This window comes from Monoraphidium neglectum (genome assembly GCF_000611645.1).
Source record: "Monoraphidium neglectum strain SAG 48.87 unplaced genomic scaffold scaffold00029, whole genome shotgun sequence".
In the NCBI taxonomy this organism is placed as follows: domain Eukaryota; kingdom Viridiplantae; phylum Chlorophyta; class Chlorophyceae; order Sphaeropleales; family Selenastraceae; genus Monoraphidium; species Monoraphidium neglectum.
Window position 1 is genome coordinate 5837 of NW_014013599.1, and position 15380 is coordinate 21216.

The 15380-nt window shown below is 60.5% G+C and overlaps 3 protein-coding genes across 3 annotated transcripts; 1 reads left to right on the top strand and 2 right to left on the bottom strand.

Moving 5' to 3' along the window:
* Positions 1–2932: 2932 nt before the first annotated feature.
* Positions 2933–4171, top strand: MNEG_0366 (hypothetical protein; the record flags this gene model as incomplete). The annotated part of the gene is made up of 1 exon (XM_014051139.1): positions 2933–4171. One exon carries the CDS (start codon positions 2933–2935, stop codon positions 4169–4171), a length of 1239 nt encoding a protein of 412 aa, XP_013906593.1.
* A 363-nt stretch (positions 4172–4534) lies between these two features.
* Positions 4535–8062, bottom strand: MNEG_0367 (hypothetical protein; the record flags this gene model as incomplete). Its single annotated transcript, XM_014051140.1, has 7 exons — positions 4535–4555; positions 4688–4786; positions 4991–5044; positions 5319–5449; positions 6429–6771; positions 7504–7893; positions 8021–8062. 7 exons carry the CDS (start codon positions 8060–8062, stop codon positions 4535–4537), a joined length of 1080 nt encoding a protein of 359 aa, XP_013906594.1.
* A 4618-nt stretch (positions 8063–12680) lies between these two features.
* On the bottom strand, positions 12681–14092 carry MNEG_0368 (hypothetical protein; the record flags this gene model as incomplete). Its single annotated transcript, XM_014051141.1, has 5 exons — positions 12681–12701; positions 12886–12984; positions 13216–13269; positions 13537–13667; positions 14026–14092. 5 exons carry the CDS (start codon positions 14090–14092, stop codon positions 12681–12683), a joined length of 372 nt encoding a protein of 123 aa, XP_013906595.1.
* Positions 14093–15380: the final 1288 nt, after the last annotated feature.

A 15380-nucleotide genomic window follows, 5' to 3' on the forward strand; every position in this document is an offset into this window, starting at 1 on the left:
GGGGGGGGGGGGGCGTGCATCGCAGGCGTGCCAGGGTGAGAGCGGGGCACGCGTCCTGTGAGGAGGCCGCTGCTTAGGCCCCGAACCAGGGCAGAAACGCCTCAATGCTGCGTCGGCATTTGGGAAGCGAGGCGATCGGTGCTGTCCCCGCATTCCCCAATACCCCCACACGTCATCGCCGCCCCGCCGCCGCGCCGCGCGCCCCCCGCCCCCCTTCCTCCTCCGGCACCCACCCTGCAGCAGCCTGTCATTGGGGATCACGATGAGCGTGTCCACCGCGGCCTGCAGATTGCTGAGCGCCTCGCGCGCCTGGTTGAGGCGCTGCCGCCCTTCAAACGTGAAGGGGATCGTCACGATGCTGCGCGAGGAGGGGAAGAGGGCGGGGCCGCGGGACACACCCAAATGGTGGGCTCGTGGCCGCATTTGGGACTCTGTTGCGATCTGAAGCAGCACAGCCCCTGTGACATTGACAGTGTTCGAAACGGCTCCTTCCAACAGAATGCGGGACAGCCACGCAATGCTACCGATTCAGGCAGCCAGCTGGCACCCACCCGACGGTGAGGATGCCCTGTGCGCGTGCCGCTGCCGCCACCACGGGCGCTGCTCCGCTGCCAGTGCCACCGCCCATGCCTGCCTGGGTGGGGTGAGGTGGCAGACAGGAAACAACAATTCAGTCCCTGCGCCCGCTGGTGTGCTGCAGCCCTGGCACGAGAGGGACTCGGCCAACGCGCTCCAACAGCTGTGTGAGCCGCAAGAGCCCGTGCTGCGCCCGCCTCACCGTCACAAAGACCATGTCTGCCCCGGACAGTGCCGCCTCCAGCTCGGTGCGGCTCTCGTTTGCCGCTTTCTGCAAAACACAGACGGCAGGTTGGATGAGCCATCAGTCGTGCCAGGAGAAGAGACACCACGACCAAGCCCTACATCGACAACATGCAGACAGCGCGGCACCGCCCCAGGATTCTTCCTTGCATCCTGCGACCTCGTTTATTGCCGGGTACAGCGTCATTGCCCCGCTCCTGGCCCTTCATCCCAACCACAAGCTCCAGCGCGCAGGACTGCCGCACCCCGGCCCAACCCACCAGGCCGATGTCGGGGTTACCGCCCGCTCCGAGCCCACGGGTGAGCTGGCTGCCTATCTGGATCCTCTTGTTCGCATCCACTGGGGAGGCCGCCAGCGCCTGCAGGCGACAGTGGTAGCACCCGGTTGCTTGACTGCACCGCTTATCACAGCCCGTGACAAGAGCGTGTTGCACCGCCCACGCTCGCTGACTTCACTTGGACTACGATGTTTCGACCCGTCCTACCCAATGACTACTCATTTCCTAACCTGCGCGTCTGTGTTGGTGACCCAGAACTCGACGCCGTTCATGCTTCCCTGCATCATCCTGTGGGTGTGCCATGAGCGGGGCAAACACCACACATGCGAAGTCTTGTTGGGTGCAGGCCAGCAGGAGCACTAGTCACAGTGAGTAGCGAAAGCAAAACTCGAAAACAGCGAGTCTGATGCTGCCCCTGCTGTGACCTTGAAGTGGTCTCCCTGGATTGCGCCAGCACAATGGGCAACACGCACCTGTTCACTGCGTTTGAACCTCCACCGCCGACGCCAATTACCTGCGTGCAAGGCCGCATAGTAGCAGGTTGCCACGGCAAGACGCCGGTGAGAGCAGCACGATGTTGGAGGGCCCCTGGGCAGCAATTAGCTGGGCCCGAGGGACAAATGCGTCCAGCGACAGCCGTGATGCAACGCACGATCGCGGGTCACGCAGCGCCCGCAGCTCACCACCACCCCACCCGTGTAGCCACTGATCATATATCTCAACTCACTTTGATGCTTGCGTGGTTGAAAAGCTGCCCAGCGCCTGCCCCACGCCGGACGTCCCTCGCAGCGCTTGGCGGGAGCCACAGCTCATCGGAGGGGCCCTGACGGCGTATAATAGAGCTTGAGGTCCTGCTTATCCATTTGTGGCGGCAAGCCAGCTGCGGGGCGCGATGCCCGGCCCCAAGCTGCGGCATCGCCGAGACTCCTCCCTGCCTGAGCTGCATGACCAGTTTATGCTGCGTAACCTGAAGCAAAATTGTTGCTGTATGCACGACTTCTGAACGTGCAGCGCACAGAGTACAAAAGATCAGATCGCAAGGCGGGAAAAACACCCACGCGGAGATCTGCGTTTTGGATCAGGTACAGCCGTGTGCAGTTGTGATGGACGTGTATCTACATACCCTGCAATCGTCTCGCTTTAGGGGTTTGTTCGCGGCCACGTCGTCTCTGTACAGCAGGAGTGATGCAAGCTCAGTGGATGCAAGTGACTGCTTCAAGGTCGAACCACGAAGCTTTGTGTACAACGCATGCAAAGCGGGATCTCATATATCCTGGACATAACAATTCGTTCAACGCGACGGCTCGATCCAGATCTGGCAGCAGCAGCTCGCCGCTGTATAGTAGCGGACCACACTGCGAGATCACAATTATAGGCGTGGGTGTGGGAACAGCGCTCCAAGCAAGGCGACAGCGCACACTACCCTGTGCACACATGCACGCTTAGTGCTGCTGCTGCCTCTCGGCACGCGGCACCAGAGCGCCGACGATTGCCTGTGGGGCCGCCGGGCGCACACGCACTGCAAAGCAGCCACAGTTGCAGACAGCCGCGAGGTATTGGGAAGGCGCTACGCTGTGGTCGCGTAACACAGTGTTGCAGCCACAGCAGCTTCATTTGCGCAATCGGCCGCAGTCGCCAACGCCGTCAGCAACGCTACACGCAAAGCCCGAAAGGACCGAGAGCGGCAGCATCAGCAGCAGCAGCAGCAGCAGTAGCAGCAGCAGGAGTAGCTGCAGCAGCAGAAGTACCAGCCGCAGCAGCAACAGCAGCAGCAGCAGCAGCAGTGGCCTGCAGAAGAAGCGGCGGCGGCAGCAGCAGCACGAGCAGCGGGGGCCATGGCCACGGACGCAGAGAAGCTGGGCAAGACCGTGGTGGTGGACTATGGCAGCGACACCATCAAGGCCGGCCGCGCGCGCGACGTGCCCAGCGAGAACGCCCTCTCATGCATCACCCCCAGCTTAGTGGAGCTCCGCTCCCCGGCACACCCAGACGCGGCCACCGCGCCGGGCGGCGCGCCGTGGCCGCGCGGCGAGGCGGTGCGGCGGGGCCGCATCGTGGACGTGCAGCGGTTCGAGTCGCTGCTGCACCACGTGCTGTTTGAGCGCATGCGCTGGCGGTATGGCAGGGAGGACTGCCTCGTCATCGTGGAGCCCGTGCTGACGTCGCGCTCCGAGCGCGAGGCGGTCGTGCAGATGGCCTTCGAGTCATTCAACGTGAGGGGGCTGTTTGTGTGCGATGCGGCGGCGTGCGCGCTGTACGCGTGCAACAAGCAGGTCGGGCTCACAGTGGACATCGGCCACGGCAAGGCCGTCGTCGCGGCGGTCGCGGAGGGCGCCACGCACGTGGCAGGCGCCGCGCAGCTGCCGTGGGCCGGCGAGGAGCTGACCGCCTACACCGCGCAGCTGCTCGCGCGCGGCGGCGGCGCCCGCGGTGCTGCGACGGCAAACCTGCCGCCGGAGCAGCTGCGGGCGCTCAAGGAGCAGATCGCCTGCGCCGCAGCGACCGCTGAGGACTTTGCGGCGATCACGTCAGGCGACCCCGTGCGCGCCGCCGGCGGCGAGGCGGCGTCGGCGCACGGGGCGGCGGACAAGCAGCAGCAGGCCAACATCGCTCAGCACGAGGAGGCGTGGCGGCGCGCGCGGCGCAGCTTCACGCTGCCCGACGGCCAGACCATCACCCTGGCTGGCGACGAGGGCTACCGGCTGGGTGAGGCGCTCGTGCGGCCGACGTCCGCGGGCCTGGCGGCGCCGACCCTCGCGGACGCCTGCTGCGACGTGGTCGCCGCGCTCATGGAGGCGCCCAGCCGGCGCGCGGTGTGGGAGAGCGTGCTGGTGACGGGCGGCACGGGGGCGATCCCGGGGCTGCGGGAGCGGCTGATGGCTGAGCTGCCGCTGGTGGGGCCGCCTAGCGCGGGCTTCGCGCTGATGCCGCTGCCCAACTACATGCCGCCAGATGCTCGCAAGCACGCGGCGTGGATGGGGGGCGCGGTGCTGTCGCGGGTGGCGATGCACCAGATGATCACGCCGAACGAGTACTCTGAATTCGGGCCCGCGGTCGTGGGGCGCATCATATGACCTCAAGCTCATCAAACTCACCCACAAGGGACTCACTTCATGACTGACTGCCTGCACGCGCAAACAGCCCCCTGCTGCATGCTCACCCATGAAGGCAGTGTCCCATCCCGCGGCTTGCATCGACCCAAAACCTTTGCTTGTGCATCCGACTACTTACATGTGTGTTGACAGCGCACAGAATCAGCGCCGCTGCACAAACCCGCTGAGACATGCGGGCATTACTCGCTCACACAACAGTAACAGGTGCATAAATGGCAACCTGTACATTCAACCACACATAACCTGGGTATGCATGGCATGATATTCACAACAGCACAAAATCCATGACAGATCACGCAAAAATGGCCAGCTCGTGGCTCAGATTCAGCAGCCGCCTGTCTTGGCCTGCGTATTGCAGAGGGTGACGCGTGGGCAGCCGAGTTGTGGTGACGTCAGATGAGTGAAATACAAGGGAAGGCCCCACACAGCCCTGCGTGTTAATGGCCTGTGCCCCGGCTTGGCGATGCGTGTGCGCACGTTGGGGATGCCGCAGGTCTTCAGGAACACGCTGAAGGTGTTGGCGTTGAGCCCTGCGATGCCGGCCTTGGAGAGGCGGCCCTCGAGGAAGGTGGACACCTGCAGGTTGGGGTTTGGGCGGGCGAGGGGTACGACATCAGTGCTGTGGTCTTGGCAAAGCACAAAGTTTTGGCTGCAAGGTCAGAGCCAAGCGGGCGTCTAATTGGCTGCTTGGCGTCCTCACCAGTGTGCAGCTCCAAGCAGAATTATTATGCTCACTCAGAGCGTCAACTCAGGATTGACCCTCCGCAGACCGCACCCCACCTCCTTATCGCAAAGGCAGCCCTGGAAGTTGCCGCCGTTCAGGGTGGCCTTGGTCTGCGGTTTGATCGTGTGCGATGTAATCAGTAATACTGGGCAAGACAGGTGAGTGGTGGTGTGTTGCCAGGGCTCGCGCCCCTGGCGGGGGCTGTGCCAGGGCGCGACGCTCCTGGACGCGTCCGGGCAAGCTTCAACGCCCACACAGCCAGCGTGCTGCGGGGCGCCAGCTAGTCATGGTGGCCATGAACAGGCGCTTGCGGAAGGTCCAGCGCGTGGCTTGGCAGGTGTCCCAGCGGGACAGACGCTAACCCCCCATCAACAAACTACCCACCTCCGCGCAGCACTTCTGCAGGTTGAAGTTGACGCAGGAGGGCACGCGCTTCCTGAGGCCGGCCTCCGCGCCGGCCTGGTTGAAGGACCCAACGCACCGCTTGTAGGCAGGGCTCTGGAGCAGCTCGCGACCTGGAGAGTTTGGGTTACCAGGGTGTGACGCGCGCACGGGTGTTTCAGCCAAGAACCGGGGGCAAAGAGTGCTGTGAGCTGTGGGAGGTGGGTAGGTAGTGACAGTTGGGACTGCGCGCTGAAAGACGGCTGTTGCCGGCCCAAGACCACACCCAGGCATAGAATGTGGGCAGGTGAAGCGCTGCGCAGGCCACGGCAAGCACCTGGGCGTTAAGGTTGCAACGGGCAAGCGCAAGGTAGGGTGTCGCTGTAAACACCCTACCAACCAATCGGTCAAAATTGGCGGCACGGCTTCAGCAGGAGGCTTGGCCGGCATGCACGACAACGTGAGGAAGGCCAAAGCCCCCATAATGCGCACATTCTGCACCACTGCACCAACACAGCTGGCTTTATCGCGAGTTGCCAATGCCTCGGATAGGACAAGGCTGGTACCCTGCACCAAGCGCTGTGACCATGCAATACTGCAGCCCTACATCTTCAAACCTTCACATGTGGGAGCTTGGCACCACAGCAACCCACCGTGCCCTTGTCCAAAATGTGAGTCAGCTGAGTGAGCACCAGCTGCCACGGATGTCCCCACCGCAGCCCGCTCATGGTGCAGTCGCGGGTGCTTGGACGCCATCGTTGCTGCTGCGGTTGCTGCGGGGCTGTACGTCCAGCGCCATTACCCACTGCCCTAGTGACTGCAGTTGTGCAGGCACCCGCTTCTGCTCACCACCAGCCCGCTTGGTCAGTCAAGGCTGCCATGCAAAGCTGTCAAACTTCTCTGGCGGCACCACGAACACCAGCCGCGCCGCCTTGCTGCGCTCCGGGCCCAGCCGTGCGAGCAAGTCCAGCACTGGCTGAGCTTGGATACCGTGCTGCAGGCTGACTGTGAAATGGAGGATAAGGGGCTGGTCGCAGCACAGCACCGCGTCCCACGCAGCGTTGTTGCTGGTGCGTGGCCTGATGTACACATTCTGTTGGAGGCTCAATGCACCCGCACTCTGCAGACAGGGGCCATCCCACTGCAACGTCACGCCGCGCGGAAGAGTGTATTTGCTGCTCGCGGCGCTCGATCGCAGCACCTGCTGCTCAACCAGTGCCTGCTGCTGCTGCTGCTGCTGCTGCTCCTGCTCCTGCTGCTGCGTCTGTTGCTGCTCCTGTTCCTGCTGCTCGTGCTGCCGCTGCTGCTTCTGCGGTGGCTCCAGCAGCTGCTCCTCCTGCTGCTCCTGCACCCCGTGTAGCTGTCGCTGCCTGTCCTGCAGTTGCTCCTGCTGCTGCTGCTGCTGCTGCTGCTGCTGCTGCTGCTGCTGCTGCTGCCACTGCTGCTGCTCATGCGTCTGCAAATGATGGGGACAGGTGTGCAGAACCCGCAAATGAACGAGCAGCTTGGAGATGTATGTCAGCACAGGCATTGTATTATGAAGGTGGTGTCACTGTCCTCTGCCATTTAGGCATCGCTGCCCGCCACCATCGGATGATGGCGGAATGGCAAAGCGGTGTATTGAAGTTGTTATTGTGTTGTTGTATTCATGAGCATCTGCAGACATGTACTAGGATGGCAGGAAGGGTGAGCCTCCCTTGTGATACAGGCCATGGGTCTGCTGGCGGTGCCAGGTGGCCACAGTAGACACCCAGCAACCCAGTAACACACACCATGCCCACGTATGGGCCCTGGCCTCAGCGTCTGTGGGCGCCGACAGATCACCAGCAGGCCCCGTACGCACACACACACACATCCCAAGCCACACGCTGGACCTTTCGCAGGCGCCTGTTCACGGCCATAATGAGTAGCTGGCGCCCCGCTAATGTGGTGATAAATTGGAGTATCCTAGCGTTTGACCAGCGCTCTAATGCTGGAGCGAACTCCGACAACTAGGCAACGCAACAAATATGCACCTAGCCGGCCCACAGGGGGGGACAAGGGTGTGCCTGGCACTAGCGCATTTCATTCAGTTCGGTTGCCAGGAGCTGACCAGTAGTGGCAGTTGCAGCACAACCCGTAGGTGACGCAAGGGGAGGGCGGATGATTTGCAACCGCATGTGATGAGAGTTCACAGGAAAGCACCCACCTGCATGCCGGACGTGGGGCCGCCACTAAGCTGCGCCTGCTGCTGCTGCTGCTGACCACCATCCACGACCTCATGGTGGGATTCTGGCTCGTTGTCCACTTCAAGCAGGAGCTTGGCCTCATCGTACTCTGTTGTATCTGTGCGGTTAGGGCGCCTGCGAGACGGGCGCAGCTGGCGCATGGCGCAGGAGATGCCGCCCTGCAAAACGACGTTGTGGCTGTACTGCTCAAACAGCACGCCCCTCAGGCTTGCCATGGGAGGGTGGCTGCCAGAAGCCACCAGGAAGTCCCGCAGGTCACTGTGCTTCTCGGCCTCTAGGGCCTCCAGCACCAGCCGGGCAGCGTGGGGCGAGGCGAACCACGCATAGCGAACCCGAAAGTCCGGGGTCACCTGCAGCGTCGATGGTGCGACAAACAACTGAATTATTTCGCTTCGTTTCAAAAGCAAGGAACACGGTGATAGGCACACATTAAGTCCAGACACCAGCAAGCATGCCCCAGCAGATGTGATGACACACCTTGAAGTGGCCCAGGGTATGGCTGAAGTCAGCTTGGTACATCGCGGGATCGCTCATGGCCCTCACAAGCTCGGACACGCTCTTCGCCCTCACTCTCTCCTTGAGCCTTATCTCGGGCTGGTCTGTGGGCACCGCCAGAACACGCCTGACGCTGCCGCCAAACCATGTGAAGCTCGTGAGCATGGCTTCCGGGGAAATTCGTGGGTACAGGCGCGCCCTGCAGGCCTCCAACTCCGCCAAGCTCCACACGGGCATGTAGAGTGGGTCTTGGGAGCCGCTGTGAACGGCGCAGAAGGCATTTGGGTATGTATGGACTGACATAGCCCCACTTGTGCACATGGGCAGAGATGAAGCTGCAGTATGCATGTGCGAATTGCAGAGCAGGTACCCACAACTTCGCGCAGTTGCCGCGTGGCTGGCAGCCACTACCAGGGTCCCAGATGATATAGCAACTGAAGGACCCACCTGCCCTTCAAAAACGTATTGAAGTTGCAGTGGTTTGGCGAGGAGAGCACCACCGTCGTGTACTCGCCACCGAACTCGAGGCCGGGTGGTGGTGGCCCGTCGATGATGCGCCAGATGTTGCGACCATCAGCTGAGGGGGGGAAATGAGGGACGTGGATTTTAGGCGCATGACTTACCCTGCCGCACGCTCTGCAAGGCAGCACTGATGGACCTGTCACCGCATGCACATGGTTGCTGTGGGTGTGCTGGTGCTCATGTGACACGTGGGGACCAGAATAATGTGCACATGTGTAATTTGCCCCATACCATTTCATTTCTCAACTCACTTCCAGAAGGAGGCAACGACACGGCTTGTGCAGCCTTGACCGCGCCGCCCCGGAAGTCAAATTGGAGAAGCACTCTCCCCTCGTTGCCCTGACGCTCGTCTCACACGAGCTGCTGCTGTTTGCTGAGCTGCTGTATAAAATACAGTGCAGCTGCGCTCTTGCCAACGCCTGGCGTGCCTGTGATGATGAAAGCCAGCGGCTCTGCAGCCTGGCTGCAACGCTGCTGCATCAGGTCGAACAGCTGCCTGTAGCAGGTCCTCACATACAGGCTCTTGCGGAGCGGTGCTGGCAGAGCCCGCTCCAGACCCATTGGCAGGCGCAAGCACATGTCCTTCTCCTCCAGGCAGATCAGCTGCTCGGCCCACTCCGTGAGAAACTCACTGGACAGGCAGGCTGCAGGCGACAGCAAGAGGGCGAGAGCAAAGCGTTGCGTATAGGTGGGTGCTGTGAACTAACTGGAACAAACGAACCCCTCCCACCCAGCCAGCAACATGTGCTGTGTCCACAAGGCGCAAACCCCATCCACTGGCGTGGATCGCAGGCTGCATGCCTCACCTGCTGCTGCTGCTGCTCCAGCGTCACAGACATGAGGGACAAGGGGTGTGGCAATTGCCGGTGACGCCAGAAAAATGCGGGGAGGGAAGCCAGCAGGTGGTGTAGGGCACGCAATGTTGGCCATGAGTTCGAACGTGGCTGAGCACTGAACATTGTCTCCCTCCACCAAGGCCAGCGGCGTTTGCTGTGGCCAACCCCATGAAGCCCACGGCACAGCCGGTAGGTGATGTGGACTGGAAGATGCACACAAAGCGCACCTGACGCAGACGCTTGTGCGCCTGGAGAACAGCAAAGAACAGAATGGTTGGCGGCACAAGGCATCGCATGAGAACCGTCGAGGAGCCAGCAGGTAGTGGTACGCAGCATATGCGCAGGGCACGGGAGGTGCGAGGAGGGGGGGGGAGCAGAACCACGTGAATAGTGGTGTCATGGGCTTTCCTTTGCAGAGGACGAGGCAAGGTTGACACAGATGTAAAGTATGCAACATGGTTCTAAACCAGCTGCTGCACATGCCAAATGTAGCAGAGCTCCAGCTCCGTGGCGCCTGGTAGCAAATGCCGAGACAGGCAGAACCCCACCCTCCCGAAAGCCGGCGGCCACATGGTGGGCGCGAGCTCCATGCAGTGGGATGTGTTGCAAGGCGGGAAGAAATGCAGGCCTGATGTGACCTTGGCAGCTGACATTGCGCAACTCCTGTGCTGCTCAATCGGCTGTTGAAAAAACATGTGGATGCAGATGGGTCATGCGTAACAAGTTGTAGGCTCAGCGTGTCATGCGACCTGCATGTGCCATGTGCACAACCAAGACACACCTGGCTGCTGTTCCATGGCCAGCAACTCTTTCTGCCGCAGTGCTGCCAGCTCCTGCCGCAGTGCTACCAGCTCCTGCCGCAGTGCTACCAGCTGCTGCTGCACGAGCATACGCTCGTGGGGTTCCTGCACATCTTTGAGTACACCCTCCTTTTCAACAACAACCTGATTCACTTTTGCGATCTCCTGTTGAACTCCTTCGATCGCCTGTTCAACACTGTTTGCCATCGCGTCCTGCAGGAGAGACTGCAGTGGTCTAGGATGAGACGGCCAAGGCGTGCGCAACACTGCCACTATGGCTGATGGGACAGGATGTTGCTGCTTGAGGCCCCCCTGCAGCAGGGAGCAGCCATCAAAGGAGATGGGAGACGCATGCCAACCAAGCCCAGTGCTTCGCGCCAGCACCGCGCCGATATCCAGGACCCAGTCTATGGCCTTACCTGGTAGCGATGGAAGCACTCCTGAGCGCGCAGCCTCCTTCGCAGACAGGCTGCACCGTGAAAAATGGACAGGGTTGGTCGAGAAGCCCCAGACGAGCTGCTCAAAGCTTCCAGGGGGCTCAGCGCTGAGACTGTGCCGTCGTTTAGTCGTATGCCGTGTTACCACTCGCCGGAACGGCCAAAGCTGTGCACAGCGTGGCGAAGCCTGGAGGTGCAAGCCACTGAAACCGAGCTCCGCTCCTCGTTGGGCCGCGGCGTGCCAATATTGACACTTCCAGGACTCTGCGTATATCTGATCTAGCCGGCGACGCACCTTCTTGGCAAAGATGGGCGAGTACAGGGCAGTCGGCTGGAGTGCGGTCAAGGTGGGAATATGGCTATCATAGGCAACGGTGTGTTATGGTAAGCACAGAGATAATTTACCATGTGTACCGACGCGGGGACTCCTAGAAGGGTCTGTGAGTGCCCCCTGGTTTGTTCGCGGTGAGCCTGCCTGCACCACACCACCAGCCGTTGGCGCGGCCTAGAACCCATTCATCTCATCCACGCGAAACACTTCAGCATTTCTTTTGATTGCACACAGTACCATAGCCACCAGGTGCTTTCGCTCACCGGGCAAAACTATTTCTTTGCTGTCCGAATTACGCCTGAGAAAAGGGCCCTGCACAAATTCTTGTTTCATATCTGTTTTTGATACTCTGGGCCTGATTCCAAAGGGTCTCTTATCGCTCTTATCGCGGGCAAATCGCGGAGCAAGATTTTGCCAAAGCGATAACCGCAATCCACCAGCGTGATATCGATCACAACTCCGATAACCCGCATATCAGATGGACCCATTCATATCGATAGGGGTTGAAGATGAACAGGCATTTCAAAAAGAAATGAAACCCAAGCCCCTCATATGTAGGGCCCTTCAGGCCTTCAAGCAGCCGCGACCAACAACGCACAATTAAAAACCATCATTCGCCCACTACGCACCCCAAAGCCGCCTTCTGCGCTAAATCACGCTCCCTCCTCGACATGAACGCCAACCAGCCCTCCCAGCAGCCCGCGTCCTCGTTTGGCGAGAATGATCATTCCTAGCTTCCCAGCACTCGCCACGCTTCCGCCTTGATCAGAGGCCGAATCAGCATTGGCATTCATGTGCTCTAACTTGCAAATGTCCCGCCAGAACGGCTCAGAAGTATTTCTATGGTGGGGAAGCCAGGCAGCGAGCACGTTGACAGAGCAGTGCATATAAAACGATCCGTGAAGAACCGCTCCACCGCAAAACGCTGAAATCAAAACGAATTTGGTTGCGATTTGAGGAGTTTGCCCCTTTTGACAGGCCCTTTGGAATCATTTCTTGTAAATGCTATTTGCCAGTTGAGACTTTGGCCAGTCAACCAAGATCACAGCATGGGCGACTGACGCGAAAATCTCTACATGGTGACGTACCCCACGGCCGCCTGGTGAGCTCAGCCATGCGCGCAACATGATTTCGCCGTTCCCGGGGCTGCAAGAGCGGCTAATGGCTGAGTTGCCGCTGGTGGGGCCGCCCAGCGCGGGCTTTGCGCTGATGCCGCTGCCCAACTACATGCCGCCAGATGCTCGCAAGCACGCGGCGTGGATGGGGGGCGCGGTGCTGTCGCGGGTGGCGATGCACCAGATGATCACGCCGAACGAGTACTCTCAATTCGGGCCCGCGGTCGTGGGGCGCATCATATGACCTCATCAAACTCACCCACAAGGGACTCACTTCATGACTGACTGCCTGCACGCGCAAACAGCCCCCTGCTGCATGCTCACCCATGAAGGCAGTGTCCCATCCCGCGGCTTGCATCGACCCAAAACCTTTGCTTGTGCATCCGACTACTTACATGTGTGTTGACAGCGCACAGAATCAGCGCCGCTGCACGACCCCGCTGAGACATGCGGGCGTTACTCTCTCACACAACAGTAACAGGTGCATAAATGGCAACCCGTCCATTCAACAACACATAACCTGGGTTTGCATGGCATGATATTCACATCAGCACAATATCCATAGCAGATCACACAGCAATGGCCAGCTCGTGGCTCAGATTCAGCAGCCGCCCGTCTTGGCCTGCGTATTGCAGAGGGTGACGCATGGGCAGCCGGGTTGTGGTGACGTCAGTCGAGTTACTAACTGTCGAACATTGTGCGAACGCACCCGTTCGCCCCGCACCAGCCGTGAAATACAAGGGGAGGCCCCACACAGCCCTGCGTGTTAATGGCCTGTGCCCCTGCTTGGCGATGCGTGTGCGCACGTTGGGGATGCCGCAGGTCTTTAGGAATACGCTGAAGGTGTTGGCATTGAGCCCCGCGATGCCGGCCTTGGAGAGGCGGCCCTCAATGAAGGAGGACACCTGCAGGTTGGAGTTTGGGCGGGTGAGGGGTGCGACATCAGTGCTGTGGTGTTGGCATAGCACCATTATCTGGCTGCAAGGTCAGAGCCAAGCGGGCATCTAATTGGCTGCTTGACGTCATCACCAGTGTGCAGCTCCAAGCAGAAATCCAGAAAATCAACCAAATTTATGTATAGTTATGCTCACTCAGAGGGTCAACTGAGGATTGACCCTCCGCGGACCGCACCCCACCTCCTTGTCGCAAAGGCAGCCCTGGAAGTTGCCGCCGTTCAGGGTGGCCTTGGTCTGCGGTTTCATCGTGTTCGGAACATTGGGCAAGACAGGTGAGTGGTGGTGTGTTGCCAGGGCCCGCGCCCCTGGCGGGGGTTGCTGTGCCAGGGCGCGACGCTCCTGGACGCGTCCGGGCAAAGCTTTCAACGCCCACACAGCCTGCGTGCATCGCGGCGCCATGTAATCATTATGACCTTGAACAGGCGCTTTCGGAAGGTCCAGCACGTGGCTTGGCAGGCGTCCCAACGGGACAGATGCTACCCCCATCAACAAACTACCCACCTCGGCGCAGCACTTCTGCAGGTTGAAGTTGACGCACGAGGGCACGCGCTTCCTGAGGCCGGCCTCCGCGCCGGCCTGGTTGAAGGACCCAACGCACCGCTTGTAGGCGGGGCTCTGAAGCAGCTCGCGACCTGGAAAAGGTGGAGGTCACAACCGTGTGACGCGCGCACAGGTGGTTCAGCCGGGAACCGGGGCCAAAGTGTGCTGTGAGCTGCGGGAGGTGGGTAGGTAGTGACAGTTGGGACTGCGCGCTGGAAGACGGCTGTTGCCGGCCCAAGACCAACTCAGACTGCCGCTTGCAGCCTGCCTCCAGCCAGCTTGCAGCAGACCTCTTGAACCCCCAAACTACCAATTCGGGTCAGTAGCCAGTCACCCAGCTGCTGCCGAGATCAACCACTGCACGGCGCGCGAGCACCGCTCAGCGGGGCCGAAACTCGCATCGGGTGACTATTGACGGGTACGAATCGCCATGTACGGCCAACCGCGCACCGTCTGCGACTGAGGCCACCGCCAGCATGCTCGCGACGGCGATCACGATGATCAGCGTGGACCGCATCTTGCCAGCACTTCGTGATTTGAGATGGGGTTTGGGTTGGAAAGTGTTTGGATGAATGATTGCATTGCAGACATCTCCCCCTTGTTGAGCACCCGCACGCGCCCGCCCCGAAGGTGGACCTGCACCCCCTGCATCCCGCAGGATGCAGTGCCGCGAAGTCATGAGTCATTGGCGCAGCATCAACCCCACTTTCTGGCAGGCGGTCTGTTGCATAGCATAGTTTCCGTATTGAACTCAGCAGCTTCCCATGCGGGTGTGCTAGGTGAGCCGCATGCATGTGGTCTTGCTTCGCTGCCCAATGCTGTGAGGCTCGCCGGAGCCACCGCAATGTTTTGCACCAACCCCAGTGGCGGTTGTGGGCCTGCGCCTGCACTGCACCTGCCAACACCGCAGCTGGTCACCAGCCTGCCAAATATGCTTCTTATATGAGATGATCAGGGCACATCCACGAGGTCATGCGACAGCGCGCGGCTGTCCCCCCTCCCATCACAAAAACGCTGTGCAGGCACTGCACACCGACTGCCGCAGCTGCATCACACTGCCACAGCTCCAGCACATCTGTCAACACTTGCTGCGTTGTTACCCTTTTGATGGTTTGGGGGCGATAATATTATTGCACACCAAAGCTGAATCCGTACAGCAACATCAGCGGCATGCAGCCTGCCCTCAGCTCAGCACCCGCCAGTCTTGGCCTGCGTTTCAAAGCAGTGCGAGCATTTGCAGGGTGTGTCGATGAACCACAATTGGTTGGAGATGCCACATGCCATGCAGCACCTTTCACGTGCACAATTCCAACTTTGTTGTGACAGTCACCGCCCCCGCCTGCTGTCTCGCGTTGAGTGATTTGCGCGCGCAACATGTCCGCGCACATTGGGTATGCCGCATCCTCGAAGGAACTGCGCGAATGTGTCGCTGTTCAGGCCCTGGACACCGGCGCTGGAGATGCGGCCCTCGGCCCACTTCATCACCTGAGGTGAAAATACAGGCGTGAGGCCTTGACAGCATTGGTACATCGACAGGTCTGAAGCATCACCGCCCCCCCCCCCCAAAGCATTTGGTGGCAGCTTGAAAGAGCTAGCCGTGCACACACACAATAGCAATACGCCGACCACCATGAGCGCACCTCGCTGTCACACAGGCAGTTCTTGAACTCGCCACTGTGCATGGCCGATTTCGTCTGAGGTGCAGCACCGCCCACGATTGGGATTGGAGCAATGGCCATGCAGGGTGAGGTGTTGCTTGGGCACGGGCCAGAGCATGGGCGCCATGTATGTGGACGCAAAAGAGA